The following is a 24,989-nucleotide window of genomic DNA, read 5'->3' on the forward strand; positions in this document are numbered from 1 at the left end:
GGAGCGTTATCACCTTCCACTTTATCTCCACTTTCTCTCCAGGTTATCTCTTCACCAGGCTTATCTGCCCCAATAATCCCTATGGCTACATGCATATTAAATAAGGTTTCTCATGGCTACTTATGGAACCACATGTAAAACACAATACATGGACACGCCCTGAGATGTATCAGTGTCTTTTCTTCAGCAAGTACAGTAGATCTTTGCTTGGATGTAAGTAATTTTGTGACACACCTCTCAGATGTAGTAGTGCACGTCTGTGCTTCTTGGTGCCATCTTCCAGGGCCTGCCCAAGGGCCCTCTAATTCTGTTGCCTCCTTTCCAATGTCCCTGAAAAACTTTTTCTAAAGCATTTAAGTATGGTTAAATTGCAATTGGAAGTTATTGCATAGGCACCACGTTTATTATCACATATATTATGCTGAATTAGAAGAAAATAAGTATCACTGCAGCCAAAGAGCCCCCTAGGAAAGGAGGCACTCACATACTGGGCCTCCCCACTTAACCTGACTATGGCCCATATATGGAACTAGAAATTAGTTTTCAAAAGTATAAGTTTGTAAGTATGGATTTAATGCTACTACCATGAGCATGGCTGCTGGTGTGAAGCATAAGCAGAAAGTAGTTACATGTGAGGCCATCAGCCGCTGCTGCTCTACAGAACAGATACTGGACCTTATTCAGGTCAGTACTTAAGGCCGCGTGCTGATGTTTTGGTTTTGTGCATGTGCATTCACTTGGTGCGTGCGGCCACATGGCGAACAGAGTGTTCGCTGTTTCCACGCACTGAACCTTTCATCCGCTGGGCTTGGGGGGGGAGGACATTAGCATATGGGAACGCCAAGCGTTCTCATGCTAATGCTGCAGTGATGGACATGTGGGGGGGGGGGGGGGGCAGCTGACATCACTGGATGTCAGCTGCCCGCCCACTTCCCCCTGAGTGTACATGCATGTGTAAGGTTGCTCAGAGCAACCTTACATATGCGTGCACCTCCCACATCTTTCGATGTGGGAGGGTCCCAGTGGCTTGTGAATGGATGTTTATGAAAAACGTTGCGAATGGTGGACTGGCGTATCTGGTGGATCTGGTTCACTCGCAAGGATGAAAATTCCCATCCGAGGGAATGAACCAGAATAACCCCCCCGCTGTGCGTAAGCTGCAGGGTTTTCTGCCTTGCTGAAGTTTTTCAAATTCTGAACTACACTCTGTTAAAGTCCATTTAATTTTCCATAAAAACAGCTATATTGTTTATATTATCTGGGGATCAAATTAATCACCTCATCATATGAAGCCTGTTTCTTTTAATTATGTTGTTCCATCATTTGTTGCGTTCGTTTACTAAAATTAGAAATCGACTTTATCAGATTTAATAATCATGCAGGTACAGGGTTGTAATTGGAAATTAATATATGCTCTAAGGAGGTTTATATAAGGTCATTACTTTTATATATTTTGTTGGTGAGAAGAATAATGTAGATTTGAAGAGTTTTCATCTGTGTACTTATTTGTGTTACGCGTGTGGTGGTAATATTCTGAAAAACCACATACACACAGCCATAGTTGCCTACCCTCCTGCATTCTGCAGGAGACTCCCTGAAATAGCAGCAATCTCCCTCTCTCCCTCATTAGTCCCTCATGTCACCTAGCCCACATTACACTGTTAAATTTTTTTCTTTTTTTTGTGGGGGGGGGATCATCTGCACCATTTCGCAGCACTCTAGCAAGTATAGTAGCTAGTAGCTCTTACTAACTGCTTTGGGGCTCATCTACATTTGGATATAAATCATTTTAAAAGATTCCTCTCAGATGTAGCAGTACACACCCACGCTTCTAGGTGCCGCATTCACAATCTCTTTTCACAATCTCTCCATATATGGAATTAGACATGCCCTTTGGGTGGGGCATGACACGCACCCTCAATGGGGTGCTGTGCAAAATTCTATTTCCAACTATAATCTCCCTGAAACTAGTTTTCAAAAGTAGGCAAGTATGCACACAGCATTGCAGTCTCAGCAGCATAGTGGGCCCTGGACAAAGCAATGCACTGGGGCCCCAACACACAGTCTGTACAGGAGAGAACACAGGAACTCACTGGGGTATGGTTCATTGGGTCGATCGAATGATGGTCGACAGTCAATAGGTCAACACTGTTGGGTCAACATACTGCAAGGTCAACAGGGGTCTAGGTCGACATAGGACAAGGTCAACCGGTCATTAGTTCAACACAAGCATTAGGTCGACATGGTTTAGGCACTGTGCCTCCACCAGGTACACATTGATGCATGCCTCCTGTCGATCCAGCGTCACTGTCTGTGTAAACTCGGTCAACCAAGTATAGCTGTCTAACTAGACACCGTCAGCCTCTATTGGTTGACGATGGTATTGTCAACCTCAGACCTGTCGATCCGCTAATCCATGGCTGCAGGCTCTCAGTGTGCAGAGAGTGGGACCACAATGCCGAGGCTAATGGTCCAAACTGCCAGACGGTGCAGTGGATGACAGAATGCACCAGGAAGAGAGTACCTGGCTGGGGAGCGCTGTGACCTTACGTTTTGTGAAACTACATTGTGATAACAAAGATCTGTCCAGGCAGGCATACCTCCTAGACCTGTCCCACTAGGCCAGGGATGTGGAACCTTCAGCCTTCAAGCTGTTGTTGAACTCCATATCCCAGCATGCCCTGGAACAGTTTTAGCATGGCCAAATAGCAAAACTGTATCAGGGCATCCTGGGATGTGTAGTTGAACAACAGCTGGAGGGCCGAAGGTATCCTAACCCTGCACTAGACAGTGCAGTCCTGAGTCTGAGTGACTCTTCTGCCATCCTTATCTCTAGGATACTTGTTCTGATCGGATGAGGGGGTTTGTGCTGATCACTAATGTTCTGCTCCTTAGACGCTAATCATGCCAATGGATTATTTGACCGCCATTATGATGTGACCACCTCCTCTGGTTTGTGGTCGTGCTCGTACCGTGATTATACCCATTCTAATCATTGCAACATTTTGGAAGCTATGTATGGCAGGCACTTATTTGTTATGCATTTATAGGGTGGATAATTAAGCCATTTCTGCAAAATGAAATGTGGATGACTCATTCAATTTTTTATGCAAAAGCCATGGTTGTGCTTATTGCAAATGAGTACAGAGCTCCACAAGATTTCAGCAAGACTAAATCTAAATTGTCCACCTATGACCTATAAACTTCAATACATATCATAAATCCTGTGAATTCGGGTTGTTCTAATGATTACAACATTTCTGATCGACTTAGATAAAAGGATGAAGATGTTAGCTGCCAGTTAAATAACTTTTTCAATAAACTTGTAATTTAATGATGGCGGAGAAGAGGTCATGAATGCTAGGAAGCTATGTCTGTAGACAGCGGTCCCGGCTGTAATTTGTGGCAATCATTAGGCTGCAGGTTCTTTCAGCTGAAAGACATGATAAGATTCTGCCTGTATTGGCATTAAGGATCTCATTCTCTCTGTAGATAAAGATGTGGGGGGACCTTAAGACGGTAAGCTCGCGGTCATGTGCCACCCACACCAAATGTCACCCCATTGAATGACCATATGAATAATAAAATGGTCAAATGTGATAGCCTCCGGGTACAGTGGCCATGCAGGAGGCCAGCCAAACTCAGAGGTTTTATTTAAAGATGCAGTAAGGCGTGGTTTTTCCTTGTAAATGATTGCCCCTTTAAGAAATATTTTGAGTTCGTCCAACATCCTGCATGGCCCTGAACTTGGATGCTGTTACAAATACATTTCAATCACCAACCAGCAACAGCCATAAACATTTATAGACCAAAAGTAATCAGTAGTTCCGGAATAAAAAAAAGATATACAAACTTAGCTCCCATTTTTATTTCCATATGATTATTATGATTTAGATAACTGATATATTGGCCAATTATTGCTCTACATGCCTCAGACTCACCAGCCAGTAGCGTATATTTGTTGCCCTTTCTACCATCTTGTAGCACACATTCCCCTTCTTACGCCTCCCTTCTCTGTCATTTGTGTGACACATGCACCTCCCCAGCCTGTACCTGTGCCTCTCTCTCTATTTCCGTCACCTACTTTTGCCCAGCGTTCATCAAAATGTAATTCTCCTCTATTATTGCAGTTCTGCACCTAACATGCCCCTCCTCACCTGTTTGTGTCTTACATACCACCACCTCCGGTGCTTGGTACATAAGCGGTAAGTGGGCAAACCTCCGAAAGCAGCATTTTCTGAAGTTTGGCCGCTTTGATGTATCATGACCTCTCATGGTTTTTGTGATATCTCATGCATGGGCATTGGGCAGGCGACGTGACCAAGATAAGCACTCATGTATGGAGCTCTCTCTTAAGCTGGCCATACACTACTGTGATGTATCACAGAAGTGTTTGGCCATCTGACCCCCCACAAGCCGCCCGGAACCTTCTCTGGCAGCAGGATTGCATATGGCCCTTTCACATGCGATGTATTGCATGCAACCCCTGCTCCCCATCGCTGGGAGAGTGGTCCGAGTAGGTCTGACCTCCGACTCAGGTCCGATGCGCACGGGACCGTGCATTGGACCTGATGGGACATGAAACGCATCTGATTTGTACCGCTTTCTCGGCCCGATCCATCAGGAATGGGTGAAGTCACTGTAATCTCTGCTTTCTAGTTATGCATGGTTTAATGGAACATGTTGGGGGGGCGGGGGTGTTATAAATAATAGCAAATAATTTACATTTATTATAATTAGAAAGAAATCCATAAATAGCACCTTTTAGGAACCTAAAACTTTGAATTTTATTTCTACAATTGATTTTAGTGACATAGTTGAGCCTTGATTTCTGTTCTCTATTGAAGCAAACAATCAAACCCTGAAAAAAACATTTAGACAGGTTTATGATGCACAAGTTTCCCTTGGGCTGAGGGCGCAGATGCTGATGTGAGAGACAAATGGGTACAAAAATGCATCAAAAACATCAACTAGTAAATCTAAATAACAAAAGGAATATCACACATACCCAAAGATCTGATGCATGGTAAGCAGGGTAGTGTAAGCGTTCTGCAGACTGTACATTCAGATAGATCTATAACACACATTTGTTTTTTAATCTCCTTATCTCACTCACTAGTTTACATAAAAAGGCATACTTCATCACTTTAGCATAAGATGCAACTATTGGAAGGTTGATTCATTTTAGCCTGCATTCCACAGCTTTTGGATACAGGAGAGAGAGAGAGTGTGTATACAGTGCACAGGGTCGGATTGGAATTAAAAAACAACCTGGGAACATTTCTGGAAGCAGTCCTCATGCAGGCGGGTTCTGCTAAAGGAGCTGTATCCGTCCTCCTAGGGCCTGATTCTGATTGGACACAGTTTCAGCTGTTTTTCCTGCAGTTGTGTTTGCGACTTTATGCTTATTCTAGAATGCCCTTACCTGATGCCTGACACACACATATTGCCGGCCTGGCACCCTCTACCGCCTAACACATCCGGGTGCAGGACATGTTCCCGACAGTCAGGATCCCGACAGTCATTACCCCGACATCGGGATCCCGACAGTCAAAACCCCGACACTCGGGGTCCCGACGGCGACCGGCTATTCTCCCTCGTGGGGGTCCTCGACCCCCATGAGGGAGAATAGAATAGATGGCGAGCATAGCGAGCCACCGTGCCCGCAGCGTGGCGAGTGCAGCGAGCCTGCAAGGGGCTTTGTTGCACTCGCCATGCTGTCTGAGTCCGGCCAGTCGGGATCCCAACGTCGGGCTAATGACTGTCGGGACCATATACCACACCCACACATCCACACCACCAGTCTGTCACCCCTTTCTCTCTCCTAGCCACAGGTGGACGCACACACACACACACACACACACACACACACACACACACACACATATATACGTTGGTCCACTCAGAATCCTTCTTGTAGCTTCTATTGACAATCCACCCCTTAAAAGATGTGCCATTACAGGAGTTGAGTGGGCTTTCATGACTGCTACTGCAGGCTTGCCTACCCTCCCGGAATGGCCGGGAGTCTCCCGAAAATCGGGTCCGCCTCTCGGGAAGGTGGGCAAGTCTCCCGCTTTTTGTTCACAGCCCCCGCTCCCCCCATGCCCACTGGATTAATTAGCGCAAATCGCGGGTCTGTGGTGAGGGGACGGGGCTTAAATGACGCGATCGTGGCATTTAGCAGCATTTAAGCCCCACCCCCTCCCCATGGCCCACGAATCACTGAGTTTTTCCGACATGGGGGGTGGGGCAGAGTGATGTCAGCCTTGCCCCCGCCCCCCTGACGGGTTGCCTCTCCGGGCTTTGAAAGTAAAAGTAGGCAAGTATGTGCTACTGCATATGATATTTCAGAGCCAATAATTTAAAAAATGATGCAAAAGAAGTCGCCCAATGCTAGCATAGTCTCACAGGACCTGGCGCATCGGGAGGGTCTGTTCAGCAGGTCTGCAGCAATGATTTATGGAGACCAATCAAAAGGGGGCTAGGAGGGGTAATGAGAAAGATGATTTCTTAAATCTATGTTCCATATCCATTGGACTAATAGCCATTCAGTGCATATAGAGCTCCGGTCACGTGACTGTCATGTGAATACAGAGTTGGCATGCGCTCCAAGCGTTGCATTCATGCAGATGAAAGGCGATTCCATAATTATACATTCCGTAACTATACCCTTTGGGGACATCTGAGCCAAACTGTACGGTAAATGACCTACAGGTGTATTTCATTCTGCAGTGGGGCCCGGAATGGGAGCATGCTCTAACCGGCTGTGGAGGGGAGATGGGTGCAGGGGGGAGCCTATCTGGCATGCAGGGAGGAGTGCTGCATTTCCGCTGGGCAGGGGGAGAGTGTCTCCGTCAGGCAGGGGTGAGTCCTGCATCTCTGGCAGGCAGGGGGGAGTGTCTCCAACGCGCAGGGGGATGGGCACCAGCGGCCTCTGATGTACCCTCGGTACTTATGCCATTAGCTGCCGCCCACAACAGGTGCCGCCCCTAGGCCTGTGCCTCACAGGCCTAGTGACAGATCCAGCCCTGCTTAGTAGTACATCTCACCCTATGTGTCCACACCTTACCTGGGAAGATTCCCAGTGAGCTGACATGCGTGCGGGACTGCCTGTGGCAGGGAGAGGCTATATCGACTGATGCTGTGGGTGTGTTAGGGGGTTGAAGGTGAAAGGCAGGGCTACTATCAATTTCCAATCTGCACATAACACCAGGGAAGGGAACTCTATTGGAATTAGCGTATAAATGCAGACACAACTGCAGGAAAGACACATGGGCAGCTGCAACTGCATCAACTCAGAATTAGGCCCTATCGGGAGGGATCCTCCCCCTTCTGCAGACCCCACCTCCTCACCTTCACGAGGGCTGCCTCCAGACATTTCTCAGTCTAGTTTTCCATCCTATTTTGTCCCTGCTTTTAGCCTTTTTTATTTGAATATATTATTTTAAGTTCAGTCTGCATACTCCCTGAATTCCAACATAGCATATTCATTGTAATATAATACGGTATAAAGCTCCTCATTAACTTGTCCAAATTCTATTTATCCGAAGCAATATAATGAGCATACATGCAATGGACTTGTAGCTAATTGCAGGCCTGCAATATTTTTGCAAACTTTCAAAAGTCCTGCACATCAGTTTGCTGGCTGCACAGGGCAGGATTTCACTCTGGCTAGGCAGCGATTAACTGAATGCAGGGCTCTGAAAATTAGCAGAGAACCGATCAGGTCTGAATAACACCTAATATTTTGAACAGTATTGCTCAGAAGGGTCAAAATGTGTGATATCGTTCAGTATATCGCCCAATGATCCTATGTTTTTTTAGGCTTGTGTACATAACCCTCGCCCCTTACCTTTTTTTTATGTCTGCAGTCATTGGTATACATTTGTACAATAGGAAGTATTGACATTTTGGGTCGGTTTTCCGAAATTTAGTGAAAGATCTTTTCTGGCATAGAAATGATAAAGGATGTAAATGAAACAATGCTCACTTGCTTGGGTAGACTTTCCTCTTCACTATTCTGCATCCGTGTGACAAAACTATTGTTCTTATTGAAAGCTCTTCTTTATTGCCTACTAGCTGACCCGCCCGGCGTTGCCCGGGAAAACCTTGGGGTTTCTTTATTTCCAAAATTGATGAAAAATGTCATCTTACAGTATGCTGTGACAAAGACCTAAGATTGTAATTTGTTATAGATTCCACCATAATGTTAGAATGTGTTTGCATTGATACTCAATGTGCATACCCTCCAACTGTACCGATTTAGCCGGTACAGTACCGTTTTTTAATGGTCTGTACCGGCTAAATCGAACTGTACCGAATGTACCGATTTTTTAAAGCCGGCTCTTCCTTCTCTGGGAGTTGTAGTTCCAAGTGCTTGTTCAATGCTGGCTGCTCTAGTTCCTGCAGTGTGAGCCGTGAGGGGGGAGACTACGTCTCCCGAGGTGCCCTGCGGGGGGACTCAGCAGTCTCAGCGTGCCCGCCTCCCCCCTGCTAACATGGCTGTGGCCCTGCCGCCTGCCGGGGGTTCTGAGAGTCCACACACACGTGCGGAGGTGCCGCGAATGACAGGCGCTGCTTTAACAATGAGGGTATGCCAGCCCTGCTCCCTCTTGCTGTGAGCCGAGAGACGAGCACCTTAGCCCTCCTGCTACCGCACATCGCCGGGGCGGGGACTGAGGCTGTGCAGGACTGGGGGAAGATAAGGTAGGCGGCAGCAGCAGCAGGCTGTGTAAACTACAAGATGTGGTATATATGAAGGCTGCAGCTTTAGTTTGGCTCTGGGACTGGCTGGCTTTAAAAAAAAAAAAAAAAAAATATGCACATTCGGAAAGGGGGGTGGCCACGCCCACTTTTACCCGTTACCACGCCCACTTTTACCTGTGGCCACACCCCCTTCCCGAATGTGTACCGATTTCTGCCGCACAGATGTTGGAGGGTATGAATGTGGTGTTGTTGTTGTTGTTTGAAACACAACGCTCCTGAGTTGATAACTTGTATGTGTTGATGAAATCCACATCCACTCCTGAGATTTAGCACCTACTGTATGACATATCCTCCAACATCTGAGGGTCAGAAATCGGTACAAAATCAGAAAGGGACATGTCCACACGTCAATTTCTATACTTTCAATGGTACAGTTTCTAGGGTGTGTAATTACAGGCGCTGAGTGCGTGGGGTCCGGGGTGGGCGTTACTTACCGCGCCATAATTAATTAAAAATTCACTGCTCCCTGCCACTCCCCTCACCGAACTTGCCTGCAGCAGTCTCTGAGGTCTGGGGATCTGTAAAGCACATGCACCGAGCATCTCTACCAAACAGCGGGGCAGCCCCTGAGTGTGGGAGCAGGTCCGCAGGCCTGGCCACATGATGTCATGACGCGACGCACACTATCCGCACCACTGTAATGCACCACTGGGAATGGGTGCAATGGGCCAAATTCTTCCCTACACCCGCCGGGCCAATCCACTGATCCAGCCATCACAATCATCAATGGATGCATTGATAAGGTTTGGAGTTTAAGAAGTTGAAGAATAAGACTGAGAAAAAGAATTGCCATGTTACAAAGTGTACAATTCACTCAATAAACTGTGAAAAAAAATGTAAGTGTACATAGAAGTACAATCAAGAAATGAAAATAGGATTAAAAAATAAGTTCTGATTCTACCTGATAATTGTTTGGATGGGGTGGGTTGTGAAACAAATCTATAGGTGGGGGTATGGATATTGTGGGCATAATTGGTGTTTGTTACACCTACAGGGGGCCCTCAATTGATGGGATTTTCACTACAGTGTCACGGTCACAGTGTCACCATAGGGGGATTCCCAATTGGGGTCCAGGCCAAAAGAGTCTGGGAAACCCTTAAGGCAGAGCAGTGCCTGATATCCAACTGACTAACAGGGTGAGTGCAGTGTACCCACTTTGTATTGATCAATGGGTGCATTGGCCAGGACAAAGATTTCTCAGTGCAACTGGCCGGGGAGCGCAGTGACAGGCTGGAGGACTGGAGAGACGAATATGGGGAATAAAGTAGAAACGGTACATTAGGTACAGTTTTTATTTGCCGGTACAGACGGTTAAATAAACGGCAAATTATTTTTTATGTGTTCTGTGTGTTTGTGTGTGTTGTACTGTTTTTGTGTGTGTGTTGTAGTGTATGTGGTTGTGTGTGTTGTATTGTATGTATCTGTCCAATGCGTGTGTGAGGTGTGCTACGTATATACAGTATGTGTGTGTTGTGTCTTTGTGTATCTGTGCAATGTTTAAGTGTGTGTTTTGTGTGTGTCGTACTGTTTTTTGGGTGTGTGTGGTGAATGTGGGTGTGTGTTGTGCTGTTAGAGGTATGTTATGTGTGTGTTGTGTGTATCTGCCCTATGTGTAAGTGCGTAAGGTGTGCTATGTATAAATCTGTGTGTGTGTGTGTAGTGTGCTGTGTGTATCTGTGCAATGTTTAAGTGTGTGTTTTGTGTATTGTACTGTTTTTGGGTGTGTGTTGTAGTGAATGTGGGTGTGTGTTGTACTGTGAGTGTTGTGTTGTGTGTATCTGTCGAATGTGTAAGTTTGTGATGTGTGCTACGTATATATGTGTGTGTAGTGTGCTTTGCATATCCTGGCAATGTTTAAGTGTGTGTGTTCTGTGTGTTTGTTGTACTGTTTTTGGGTGCGTGTTGTAGTGTGTATGGATTTGTATTGTACTGCATGTGGTGTGTTGTGTGTGTGTATCTGTCCAATGTGTAAGTGTGTGAGGTGCTCTACGTATAAATGTGTGTGTTGTGTGCTATGTGTGCGTATGTGGTGTACTGTGTGTGTGTGTGCGTGTACAATGTGTATGTGTGTGTGTGTGTTGTGTGGTCTATGTATATCCTCAATTATTTCCTAATTGTTTAAAGCCTTCACCATAATGTTAGAATGTGTCATTCATACTCAATGACAGCAATTAAATCAGGTGTGGAGTTGTTCCTTCGCAAACGGTTTCCCAGATCATAGATCTTTTCCCCAGAACATCAATGAAGGAAAATTACAACTTGGTGTTTTTTAAATTTCTAAGTGAAATTTCCCAAAAACGGCTTCGAGGTGCACGGTCCAGAGGTATCTTGTTGCTGAATTTGGTGTCTCTGAGTGCCACGGTGTGTCCGCAATGCGTCGGACACACACACACACACACACACGCACACAGACTCTTCAACTTATTATATAGATACAGATTGGGAATACAGCGTGTGTTGAAAAAGCATTGTAGGCTCAATGGGAACATTGTTAGTAGAAGATGTAGATGTACGTTGATAGACTTGTACAGAAAGGAGTGGAAATATAAAGCTTCCCCTTATCTTGTGAGTTGTAAATGCTTAAAAAGAAAATATTTTACAATGAACAAATACATGAAAATAGACTAAAATATAAATAAATATTTTTTGACCCTTTTCCTTTTCTTTTCTCCGCAGAGGCTTTTGAAATGGTGATACGGCATGCGAGAAATTACACAAACACAATGTTTAAAACTCATTACCAAAACATCTCTTCGAAGACCTTTAAGCTTGTTGGTGAATTATTCACAGACATTTCACTGTATGTCTTAGGATCAGACATTAATGTGAATGATATGGTCAATGAGTTCTTTGATGGCTTGTTCCCGGTAGTGTATGGAAATTACTTAAACCCTGGATTCAAGGAGTCAGTTGAAAATGTGGAGTGTCTTCGGCTAGCCAGACGGGACGTCAACGCCTTTGGCCAGTATCCCAAAACGATCATGACGCAAGTGTCAAAATCTTTGCAAGCTTCCCGCGTTTTCCTGCAGGCCCTGAATCTCGGCATTGAAGTGATTAATACTACGGACTATTTAAAGTTCAACAAAGACTGCGGTAGGGCACTTCTGAAAATGTGGTACTGTTCCCATTGTCAAGGTCTTTTGTTGGCACGGCCTTGTGCTGGATATTGTGGAGCTGTTATGAGAGGTTGTCTAACTAGTGTGGTGGAAATTGACCCTTACTGGAATGAGTACATTGCATCCATTGAGAGACTTGCAAAAGAAATGCATGGCATTTATGACCTAGAACGTGTTCTTCTTAATCTTTTCGCACTCATCCAAGATTCTGTTATACATGTTGAAAAGAATAGAGGAAAGCTATCCACAACGGTAAGTTTCTGCCCATTTTTTATTTTCAGCACAAAAAGTTTTGGAGTGAATTATAACTGTAACTTAACTTTGTTATACCCAAGTATAAAATACCTGAAACATGATTAAAATATGATCTTACACCCCAATGCAACACACTTAGGGCGGGATGCACTAACATCCTCCACCATACATCATTGGCTTTCGCATTGTTAATAATCTCATATGCACTAACATATGCGATTATTAAAGCAAAGGACAGCTCTTGCGTTAAGAGCTGTCCCTTGCAATGTGGCCGGCGATGTGCAGTGGGTCCCCCCTTCCTCCCTGGACCTTTACCTGGCTGCTGCTGCTGCTTGGCCAGGACTCCGCCTGACCCGGAAGAGGGGCAGGAAGGAGGAGGTCACTGGTCCGAGCAGCACAGCAGGAGGCTGCCCGGTCACAGGCGAGGGGGGTGGCGCAGATTGATGGGGGTCGCGTGGGGCAACGGGGGATGCAAAGGGAATCCCTTAGGCTTCTATGGGGTTACACCATCTATTACTGGCATAACCCCCCGCAGCGAAGCCCAGGCGGTGGGGCTTTGCTGCATATGAAAATGCGGTAAAAAAAAAAAAAGCATTTTTTGTTTAGTGCATCTTGCCCTTAAAACATTCAAAATAAAATTACTTTTTTTTTTTACTTTGTCCCCATGGAAATTTGCAATTTAAAAGTAATTGTAGAATCTCGAAAAAGAAAAATCTTTCTTTTGTCTGTTGTCCATAAACATACTGTACATATGGGTTCAGTATGATTTACCAGTCACTTGGCTGACAGTGTTATACCGGCAGGATGTGAATACCGATGGTTAATAACCTGATAGCTACATAATACCGATAGTTGAAATGCTGAATGCAATATGTTGTACCGACATGATCATAATGCTGAACATGTTAAAATGCCAACACAGTTGTAACAAGGAAAGGGACAATGTATTAAAGTTTCATGTACCCTCGCATGGTTTGCTGCACTCGGCACATGTTATATTCTCCCTCTATGCCTACTGGTATAGTAAAATATGAAAAAGTCTGTTTTTGTGAAGATCATGAAAACTTTTATTTGATATTATTTGTGTCAATATTTTGTCTGGTCGGTATTTTGTACCTGTTGGTATTTTGACGTTGTTGGAATCCAAGAGAGTAGTCAAGTATTAGAAAAGTTCAAATTCCCCCAACTTTTCTGAAACAAAGGAAATATGGCCTGGTAATCTAGGTTAATGATACTGTAGCTATGTTCAAGGGGCCTGATTTGTGGCCTACCTACAGTAATACCCACAAGGAGGAATGAAAATTGAAGTACTGATGTTATTTTAACCATAAAGTAAAATAGTTTCTCATACTCCTTTCACATTGCACCTAATTACCAGGTTCATGCCGGTTTCTTGTCAGTTTGACCCAGTAATTGGTGTGATGTTAAAGGGGTTACCGGTTACAGCTAACCGGTAGAACCACAGCAATATGAACCAGGTAAAAAGAAGGGTTCTTACCGGTTTGTTGCCATGTTGCTGTGCAGTGTGAATGGGTTAATCGGGATCAAGTGACCCATTTCCCGTTCACACTATGGAGGAGGCAGCACTTGGAGCAGCGCCAGCTCTAAGCGCTGCCCCTGCCCCCGATGACGCGCCAATGTTCCGCCGCGCCCCCACACAGATTTGCCGGTTCGCTGATGCGATCTGAACAGACTGCACATGCAGGGTCGCACTATGGCCGAACTGTTTCAAAGTACCGCGGGACCCTGCATTTGCAGTCTGAAAGCGGTATCAGTGCATTCATCTAACCAGTTTAATAGTCCTGATTTTCTGACTGTAAAATCTTTCACACCCATGCAGCGCATTCCGAATGCACTAGGACAAGGTTTTAGTTTAGTTTGTACTGATTTTCCTGGTCTTGTTAGAAGGAGGAGGAAAGTGCTTGAACTTAGTGTTTGTGTATGTGTGTGTGTGTGTGGTGGGGGGGGGGGGGACAACAAGTGTACTTGCCACAATAAGCCTTTGGCACACACTAAAAAATTATTCCACTTAGAATAATAAGTACAGTGAAGTCACAAAGCATTCGTTGTCCACATATTTAAAGAAGCTATTTAATAACAAGATGAAGACTTCCAGATATTTTCTTTAAAACATTTTTTTCTGTTGATTAACCATTTACTCAATACTTTAAATATCAATAAAACCCATTTCCATTGTATGCTTCTGGAGTACACTCATCTCTGCTAATACAGCATCCGCAGCAGGAGGCTTTTATTATGTCTGTGAAATCAAACCAAACCATTCAGAGAGCACAGTCCTATAGTCCTGAGCAGCTGAGCTTCTAGCAGCTTTACAGAACGGAGAATGTCTGAAATATTTTAATAGCAGTAATGACTATGTCTCTGGGTAAATACAATAAGTCGTCACTACATACAGAGTAATGACTATGTCTCTGTTCCCTGGGTAAATACAATAAGTCGTCAGTACATACAGAGTAATGACTACTGTATGTCTCTGTTCCCTGGGAAAACACAATAAGTCGTCACTACACACAGAGTAATGACTATGTCTCTGTTCCCTGGGAAAACACAATAAGTCGTCACTACATACAGAGTAATGACTATGTCTCTGTTCCCTGGGTAAATACAATAAGTCGTCACTACATACATAATATTTTCTTTGTGCCAGTTCTAAACCTTTTAACTGTTGGATGGGGTTGGGATCATTTGGTCTATTGCATTATGGTCGAAAGTCATTAGGTCGAATCCATTAGGTCGACATGCTAAAAGGTCGACATGACTCTAGGTCGACATGGGAAAAGGTCGACATGATTCTAGGTCGAAAGGTCATTAGTTCGACAGGTCATTAGTTCGACAAGGTCATTAGTTCGACATTGTCTATGTCGACATTCACAAGGTCGACATGGGGTTTTTCACTGTTTTTTTACCTGAATGTCAACACAGTCGACATGGACACAGTTTAAAGTGCACTGCATCCCCTCGCATCGCTCGCTATGCGTCGGGCACGGTGCCTCGCTACGCTCGGCACACTATTTTATTCTCCCACCACGCCCTAGTGGATGGTAGGGCATGAAATACCGCCTGTCGGCACATGTTGACTCAAAAAACAGTGAAAAACTCCATGTCGACCTTGTGAATGTCGACATAGACAATGTCGAACTAATGACCTTGTCGAACTAATGACCTGTCGAACTAATGACCTTTCGAACTAGAATCATGTCGACCTTTTCCCATGTCGACCTAGAGTCATGTCGACCTTTTAGCATGTCGACCTAATGGATTCGACCTAATGACTGTCTACCATAATGCAGTAGACCAAATGACCGCATCCCGTTGGATGGAAGGAGATTGAAGGACGGAAGGAGTGCGTTGTCTCCTTCCACTTTATCTCTTCGCCAGGCTTAATACATCTGCCCCACTATCTGCAGTAATTGGAAGGATGCCAATAAAAAGTTTACCGTAAAAAAACAAAAAACAATAAACCAAATCCCAAGGACTTGTAAAATCTAGTTTGGCACACAGAAGTATTTCACATCTTTACTAAAGTACATTTCCTGTATATGTTAGCCCTTTAAATGTTACAATTTACTAAGTAAAGCAAAATGGCATAACTAGAAATAACGGATCCCACCAGAGCCGGCCCTAGCCTAAATGACGCCCTAGGCAAGATTTTGTCTGGTGCCCCCTAGCACCGCCACTAGTTCCGCCTCTGACCCTGCTCCCCTTTCCCAGCACCATCAACCCTCATCATAGCAGTCATCATTTTGGTGCTCCTACCCGCAATATTTTAAATAGAAACAGTGCACACATTCGGTACGCAGCCCAAACAGGGGTGTGTTCTTGCTGGGAAGGGGCATGGCCACACAATAGTACTCCCAATTCAAATTATGCCACACAGTAGTGCAACTTTATTCACATTATATCATGCGATGGTGTCCCTTATTCACGTTACATCACACAGTAGTACCACTTTACCTTATATACATTACTCCTCACATTATTCACATTATACCCTTAGAAAAAATCCTGAGAAAATATTGTATTTTAAGCACCTCCATGGCCACACTGCAATCCAGCACAAAGCAGTGTGTGCTGTGCAGAGGAGAAGAGCTGCAGCTGCTGCTGTCACTTAATGGGAGGGGGCCCCCACTGGGCCCTTCCATCAGACTTTGGCCTGGATAATTTGTACTCCCTACCACCTTTCTCTCGGCACCCCTGATAATACCACACAGTAATGCCCCTTACACATGACACACATTATTAATGTCCTTATAAACATAATGCGGTACTTATGTAATATCTGGGCTCCCGTTTTTCTTATGAGACCGCGTCCCCTCGCCACACTTCGGGCACGGTGGCTCGCTGCGCTCGCCACACTATATAAAATCAACTCCATGCGTAGTTGGATAGTAGGGGTATGAAAAAATGGGGTGCATTTAACATGGGAGCCCAGATAATACATAAATACCCATAATGCCCGTTACAAATATGCCAACCTTTATTAATGCCCTTCATACACACAATGACACACAAAATGCCCCTTATGCTGTGTATACACGGTCCGATTTCCTTTCCGATGTTGACGATATAGTCAACATCGGATCGGCATCGGATGCAGATCGCAAGGGTTTTAACCCTTGCGATTCCGATCCGATCCCGATGCGCGTTCATGTATCGGAAGCCAGAAAGTCTTGGCTGCCTTGTCTATATAGTGCAGATCTGCACTATATAGTCAAGATAGGATGCAAATCGGATGTGCCTTAAGATCCTATCCACTATCCTATCTGATCAGATCGTGGATAGGATCTTAAGGCACATCTAATGTGTGTACACACCATTACTCATATGTTGCACATTATTAATACCCTTATACACATGACACACATAATGCCTCTTACACATATGTTGCACATTATTAATGCCCTTATACACATGACACACATAATGCCTGTTACACATATGTCGCACATTATTAATGCATTTATACATGACACACATAATGCCCTTTACACATATGCCAAACTCTATTGCACAACCAACCCACCCGCAGACAGCACTCGCACAGCCACTAACACTGTGACCTCTGCCTCGGCTTGGATACAGATGTTTCCTCATACATCTTGCCTCAATAGGCCATGCAGCTCCTGGCCAGTTCTGCTAATGTTGGGTGCCATTTTTGCTGAAAATTCGTCTTATTTGCATTGTTATGTGACCATGACACACAAGGAGCTTCCGGTGATTAAAATGATATGCGGCATGCATGTATTCTGTGTGCGACTGTGGCTGTACCTGCATACGGAATGCTATGTTACAGGGATTTTCATGAATACACTTTTTCATATGCAGATACAGCCTCACTCACACACAGAATATAGGAATGCTGCATATAATTTTAATCAGCTGAAGCTGCTGATGCCCCTAGGCATTCCAAATGCTCTAGGCCAGGGGTGTCAAACTCAAATTCATCAGGGGCCGCATCGGCAGTTTGGTCACCCTCAAAGGGCCGGTTGTATCTGTAGGACTATGTGTCCACTCTTTATTAGCATGCCACCTCTATTAGATAATAATCGTCATATATATATATACAGCATCACTCTCCGACTCCAACAAAGTTAAATTAGTGACTTTAATAAGTAATTTATTTCTATATACACAAAATGTCCTGGTACTCCCCTTAGGAAAAAAAAAACTTCCCTGGTTCCCTGGGCTGGCCATTTATTTACTAATATAAATATATTTTTGTGCCCCCTCATTCTTTTTTTTACTTTTCAGCCCCCTCCTATTTAATTTGACATTTGTGCTCCCTTTTTTTTTTTTACTTTTTTTGCTCCAGCCTCCCCCCCTTATATTTAATTGTGCTGTGCGGCCCCCAGCCCCTGTTGTAGTTGAGGATGTTTTGTCCGTGGCTCCCCTCCCCTTAAATTTACTTACCTCGAGTCTGGCTGCCTGTGCCTGGTGCTCCAGTGACGAGTCGCTCCTCTGCTCCTCCTGCCGCGTGTTCAGCCTGACAGCCTCAGAGCAAAATCACTTCCTGTCGGTCTCATAGCAGCAACAGGCAGCCTTGCGATTGGCTGTCTGTTGCTAGGCTACCCGAGACCAGTCCCGGAATGGATGCAGACGTGCAGGGCGCTGCGCCGCTGCTGCCGCAGCATACATTACATTTCTGACACATGCCATTGCTGCCTACAAGTGCAGCCACCGCTACCCGCCGCGTACCCCCCGCACGGTGCACATTGAAAAAAAAGAGGAATTCCTTATGCCGGGCAGATGGCGGCGGCTGTGCGGGCCACATTAGCAGGTCTGGCGGACCGGATTCGGCCCGCGGGCCTTGTGCTTGACACCTATGCTCTAGGCATTTGCCTAGTTTGCCTATGCCTAGGGCCGACTCTGGATCCCACAGCAAATTTCAGAGGTGGCTCCGCTTCCACAAGCCGAACTACTCGTTATAAACACACCTCCTGCTCATTACCATGTCTCCTGCCCGTCTGTGCAGTAATCCTCCTCGGACGCTTATTGATCAGACAGTCTGAATACAGTTGCTAGGTCCACCCGATTTAGGTCAACATGCATTTGGTCAACCACTGAAAGGCGACATTGCTTAGATTGATACATGAAATAGGTCAACATGGTTGGATGGTCGTAACCAGCATTAGATCGACAATGGGAAGGTCCACAGTCAAAAAGTTGACAGAAGTTTTTCATGTTTATTTTTTTAACCGACAACCTTTTGACTGTCAACCAAGCCATTGTCGACCTAATGCTTGTGCCGATCTTTCAACCCTGCCGATCTTAGTGATGTCGACCTATTTTATGTGTTGACCTAAGCCATGTCGACCTTTAGTGGTGGACCCAATGCAGGTCGACTTAATGACCCATACCCTGACAGTCCAGGTAAAATTATTCTGACAGCATCTATGTATCACATGACACTTTCAAATGAGCTCAGCCCTAAGCTGAAAGGGCCCCATGCCAAATTGAACAAAAGTGGCCATTTCTGCTTCCGCGTTGCACAAAACTAAACAGTTTCCCCCCTATGCAGAGTATCATTGCAGTTCCCCAGCACCCTGTCCATTGGCTTGTTTTTATCAGTGTCATCATCACCATGGAGCTCCGATGGAATTCTTGGTGCAAACCAGGGCTGGATTAGGGCTAAAAATCAAGCCAACAGGAAAAATATCAACCACTTTTGGTCATTAGGTAAGTCCCTGAAGTTCCCTCCCCCCCCCTCCCGATGCCCCTGCGGCTCCCCTTGGACTGCCTACATAAATTGTAATTGGGAAGTCAGGATGTGTGTGTGTGTTCAGGGATCTGCGGGAGACCAGACCACCTCATTGGAGGACACATTATTTTCATGGCTATTTCAAGTGGGTAGGCAACTACTGACTTACGTACGTTTAGTTCTAGTTCTACGCTACAATCTGCAAGCATACAGTACTTCCAACTCAGCAGCAGGGCCAACGTGTGACTATTATCAGGAGTGTCAAAAAATGCACACCTGGGGCCACCTGTAATAGGGTGCGAGAATCAGAAAGTGAGTGATTTTGGGAGAGTGTCCACATTTTTTTAAAGCGGCAATCATTTACACTGACAATCCAGGTTGATTTTGTAATTTAAATGATTGCCACTTTAAAAAAAGGGAAAAAACTTTTGTTTTAGCATTGGCTTTCATTTTTCTTTAATTTTGTGCTTTTTTAAATTTTATTACTTGCATTATAAGTTACATTCTTCTGCCTAAAGTTCTTTTGACACATTGGTACAGAGAAACTATTAAAAAGAACTAGGAAAATGCAGCACATTTCTACCATCTGCCACTCTATAAAAAATGCATTCTATTAAAATCTTCCTTTTGCTTTTGGATTGAAGTGTTCTGAAGCCATTGTATATTCAGGTTTGTTTCATTGTACAATGGTGGATATCTTTTAATCAGTGCCAGTGTCTGTGTGGAATAAAGAGACGCGGGCAGTGCATTATCTGTAATGAGGCAATCTGTCTGGTTAGATCCTGTATTGTACACTAAACACTGCTTTCAATAATCATATGTAATGTATCACGGAGGGATGAAAAATTTCCTTGCGGCTCCAGCAGCTAATCGATATCTCTTTTCTCCCCGTGGATTGATGTTTTCAAGATATCTGAAGCAAAGTCTTTACTTACAGAATTACAATGTTCATGTTTTTTTTTTCCATATACAAAACATACATTCATTACAATCCTCTGTCCCGTTTTCTAATCTCTATTGGAAAACAACAATTTAACCAGCTTTGATTTATCAAAGTCAGAATAGGGTTTGTATCAGCAATATGATAAAACAAAGTGTCACATTGTCAGTGTGTAAGAAAAATGTATAGATGACGTTGATTTATGACTTCAATATTTTATTATCTTTTAATGTGTTTTATGCTGGTCCACACAGAGTTTTAGATGTTCTGGGATCAAGGTTATTTTATGATTACAATCAGAACAGAGCGGGGAACATGCGTTTGCTGTTTCTGTAAAATGATCTGGGATTTCGGTGTTTCTTGTACAGCGAGTGCCCAGGTTCTGGTTGTAAAGTTTTATTTTGTTATCTGAGCAGATATATAACTGGAAGAGGCATCTGCCCTGCTTGGATATCTGACTTAGTTAATTTGCCCTTTGGCACCTGACATCATGATGTAGCTGTTGGTAATACCCCTTAATAGCACTTGAACTGTAGGAAGGTCGCCGCAGTACAACTCCCAGCGCTAGCATATAGAGAGGCCAACCAGCATAGGGCAAAGCCGTCCCGCATTCCAGGTCCCGCCCTGTGCGCCAAAAATTTGGAGGCACATCACTAAAGTTTAACAATTACTAGTTCAGACAATATTTGAACAGTACGGAGGCACCATTTGGCCAGTGTACAGAGCAGTACATGTTGGTCCAGAGTACAGCCTAAGGCCTGATTGGACCAGGGGAGATGTTGGATGCAATGGAATGATGGTTTTTACAGTGGCATAACTACCTAATTTTCGCCCCCCCCCCCCCCCCCCCGCCGCAGATTTTTTTTATCAGCACATGCATCTAACTTCACCATGCATACATACATTTTTTTTTTTTTTTGTACAGAATCACAGCATACATTTAGACATAGAAACATAGAAACATAGAAACATAGAATTTGACGGCAGATAAGAACCACTTGGCCCATCTAGTCTGCCCCTTTTTTTAAACATGTTACCTCAAACCATATTTGATCCTTATTTTTTTGTAAGGATATCAATATGCTTATCCCAAGCATGTTTAAATTGTACTACTGTATTTGCGTCTACCACCTCTGTTGGGAGGCTATTCCACTTATCTACTACTCTTTCTGTGAAAAAATTCTTCCTCGCATTTCCCCTGAATCTTCCTCCCTCTAGTTTCAGTGCATGTCCTCGTGTTCTGTTGCTCCTCTTCCTGTGAAGAATGTCTCCCACCTGTACCTTGTTAAAGCCCTTGATATATTTGAAAGTTTCTATCATGTCCCCCCTTTCCCTTCTCTGCTCTAAAGTATACATATTAAGATCTTTTAGTCTTTCCTGGTACGTTTTGTGATGTAGGCCATGCACCATTTTAGTTGCTCTTCTTTGTACAGTCTCTAATGTATTTATATCCTTCTGGAGATATGGCCTCCAGAACTGAACACAATACTCTAGGTGAGGTCGTACCAATGACCTATACAGTGGCATTATTACTTCTTTCTTTCTACTGCTGATACCTCTCCCTATGCAACCAAGCATCTGACTTGCCTTCTTCATTGCTTTGTTACATTGCCTACCTGCTTTTAAGTCCCCTGAAATGGTGACACCTAGATCCCTCTCTTCCTCAGTAGTTTCCATTATAGTGCCATTTATACTATATTGAGTCTTTGGATTTCTGAGACCCAAGTGCATGATTTTGCATTTTTTGGCATTAAACTGTAGTTGCCATTCTCTTGACCATTTCTCTAATCTGCCTAGATCCTCAATCATTTGTTTTACCCCTCCTGGTGTGTCTACCCTGTTGCATACCTTTGTGTCATCTGCAAAAAGGCACATTTTACCCTCAATTCCATTAGCAATATCACCAATAAAGATATTAAAAAGCACCGGTCCAAGTACAGATCCCTGGGGTACTCCACTTGTAACCTTTCCCTCCTTTGACTGTACTCCATTTACTACAACTCTCTGTTTTCTGTCCTGCAACCACGCTCTTATCCATTCAACTATCTTAGAATCCAATCCCAAGCTTTCAAGTTTATTTAACAGTCTGCGATGTGGGACAGTGTCAAAAGCTTTACTAAAGTCTAGATAAGCTACATCTACAGCCCCAACTTGATCTATTACTTTAGTCACCCAGTCAAAAAAGTCAATAAGATTTGTTTGACATGATCTTCCCCCAGTAAACCCATGCTGTTTTGGATCCTGTAAATTGCTGGTTTTGAGATATTCTACAACTCTTTGTTTTAAGAGTGTTTCCATCAATTTCCCTACTACTGATGTAAGGCTCACTGGTCGATAGTTGCTTACCTCTTCCTTGCTTCCACTTTTGTGCAGTGGGACTACATTCGCTGTTTTCCAGTCCTCTGGGATTACTCCAGTAGCTAGTGACTGGTTGAATAATTCTGTTATTGGTTTTACCAGCTCCCCTTTAAGCTCTTTTAGTATCCTTGGATGTATCCCATCTGGCCCCATTGATTTATCGACTTTCAGTTTTGAGAGTTCTGTGAGGACTTTCTCCTCTGTAAATGTACTTGTCTCTCCCTCAGTTTTCTGACTATACTTGCAACTTAACTGTGGCCCCTTCCCCTCTCTTTCAGCAGTGAATACTGAGCAGAAATAATTATTAATATTATCTGCTATTACATTGTCCCCCTCAAGAAAACTTCCACTCTCTGTCTTCAGTCTAATCATTCCACTTTTTGTTTTTCTCCTTTCACTTATATACCTAAAAAAAGTTTTCCCCCCTTTACCCACTGACTGGGCCATTTTCTCTTCAGCCTGTGCTTTTGCACATCTGATTACCTTCTTAGCCTCCTTCTGTCTAACAAGATACACCTCTTTGTCCTCATTCTTCTGCGTCTGCTTAAATTTCTTAAAGGCCAACTTTTTTGCTTTCACAATACTTGCTACTTCTTTTGCAAACCACAATGGCTTTCTTTTTCTTGTGTTTTTCCTAACTCTTTTGACACAAAGTTCTGTTGCTTTTAGAATTGCACTTTTTAATTTTTCCCACTTATCCTGCACTCCTTCCACGTTCTTCCACTCTGCCAAAGAATCCCTTACAGAGTTTCCCATCTCTACAAAATCAGCCTTCCTAAAATCTAACACCTTTGTTTTTGTGTGCGATGAGTCAGTCTCTGTCTTTATTTTGAACCATACTGCTTGATGGTCACTGGATCCCAGATTTTCACCCACATTTATGTCAGATATTCTGTCACCATTTGTAAGTATTAAGTCTAATATTGCGTCCTTACGAGTGGGCTCCCTCACCAATTGCTGGAGGGATGCTCCTTGCAAGGAATTCAGCATGTCCCTACTTCTGGTGGAACTTGCAACAGGCAGCTCCCAGTTTACATCAGGTAGATTAAAGTCTCCCATGATTATCACCTCTCCTTTTAATGCCATTTTATTGATGTCCTGCAATAGGCTCTTGTCTAGTTCCTCTTCCTGACCTGGAGGTCTGTAGATCACCCCTATACGAAGAATCGCCTTCTCCCCTGTTTCTATGGTCACCCAAAGGGCCTCCGTTTTTTCTTCAATACTTTGTATTAAGGTAGTCTTTATATATTTTTTCACATATATTGCAACCCCTCCTCCAATTTTTCCCATTCTGTCCTTCCTAAATAAAGTATATCCTGGTATAGCTATGTCCCAGTCATGATTTTCATTGCACCATGTCTCTGTAATAGCCACAATATCCAGTTCATCCCTTGTCATTATTGCAATTAGTTCTGGGATTTTATTTCCTAAGCTCCTAGCATTTGCACACATAGCTCTTAAAGTTTTGTTTGTGCTTCTCCTGCTGCTAGCTATGTTCATCTTTCTGCCTATATCTATTCGGTTTTGATCGGCATTATCTTCTGTTGCAGTGGATAGGCTTTCTGTTCCATTTGCCTGCAGAGACAATACCTCTAGGTTGGGGGAGCAGATTTCTTCATTCTTATTTGGTTCACTGCCCCCCTCTGCTAGTTTAAATAGTTGCTTATGAAGCTTCCAAACTTCTCACTTAATATTCTCGTTCCCCTTGAAGATGGGTGCAGGCCATCACTTTTATATAAGGCTCTGTCTTGCCAGGTAGCTTGACTTTGACCTAAATATCCAAATCTCTCCTCGTTGCACCATTTCCTTAGCCAAACATTGAAGTTTCTAATTCTCAGAGTTCTATCTTCCCCTTGGTGTACTGGCAATACTTCTGAAAAAGTTACAGTGGTTGCCACCTGTTTTAGAGCAGTTCCTAACTTTCTAAATTCATCTTTTACGGCCATGACTTCAGCATTAACCAGGTCATTTGTGCCAAGGTGGACGATGACATCCACCTCCCCATCTTTTCTTGCTGCCTTTACAATTCTTAGCATGCGTTCTTTATCTCTTGGAGCTGTGGCTCCATGGCAGTAGTAATGGCGACTGGGAGGTACAGTAATAGCTAAGTGGCTAAAAGGTCACTTGGAGGTTTCACCAACAGTGCATCCAAAGATGCACCAGATGGTAACGCAGCATCTATGGGTCTCAGTCCTTGCACAGATGTACACCAGGGAAGGAGTGCCAGATCAAGCCTTGAGCACTTTAGACAGGGGGGCACCCATGCACTTGTCATTACTGGCCGCAAACTGCATGGGAGAATATTACACTGTCAAAACAAAGTAAAGGCAGTATA

The 24,989-nt window shown here is 44.0% G+C and overlaps 1 protein-coding gene across 1 annotated transcript in view; it reads left to right on the forward strand.

Annotated features, from left to right (window-relative positions):
- GPC3 (glypican 3) overlaps positions 1–24,989 on the forward strand; it is a 495,953-nt gene that overhangs the window by 148,409 nt on the left and 322,555 nt on the right. The window contains exon 3 of the mRNA XM_083159530.1: positions 11,443–12,134. Coding sequence (XP_083015656.1) covers positions 11,443–12,134 — 692 coding nt within the window. The remainder of the gene's footprint in view (positions 1–11,442; positions 12,135–24,989) is intronic.

This window comes from Crinia signifera, chromosome 9 (assembly GCF_055691185.1).
Source record: "Crinia signifera chromosome 9, ASM5569118v1, whole genome shotgun sequence".
NCBI classification, from domain to species: domain Eukaryota; kingdom Metazoa; phylum Chordata; class Amphibia; order Anura; family Myobatrachidae; genus Crinia; species Crinia signifera.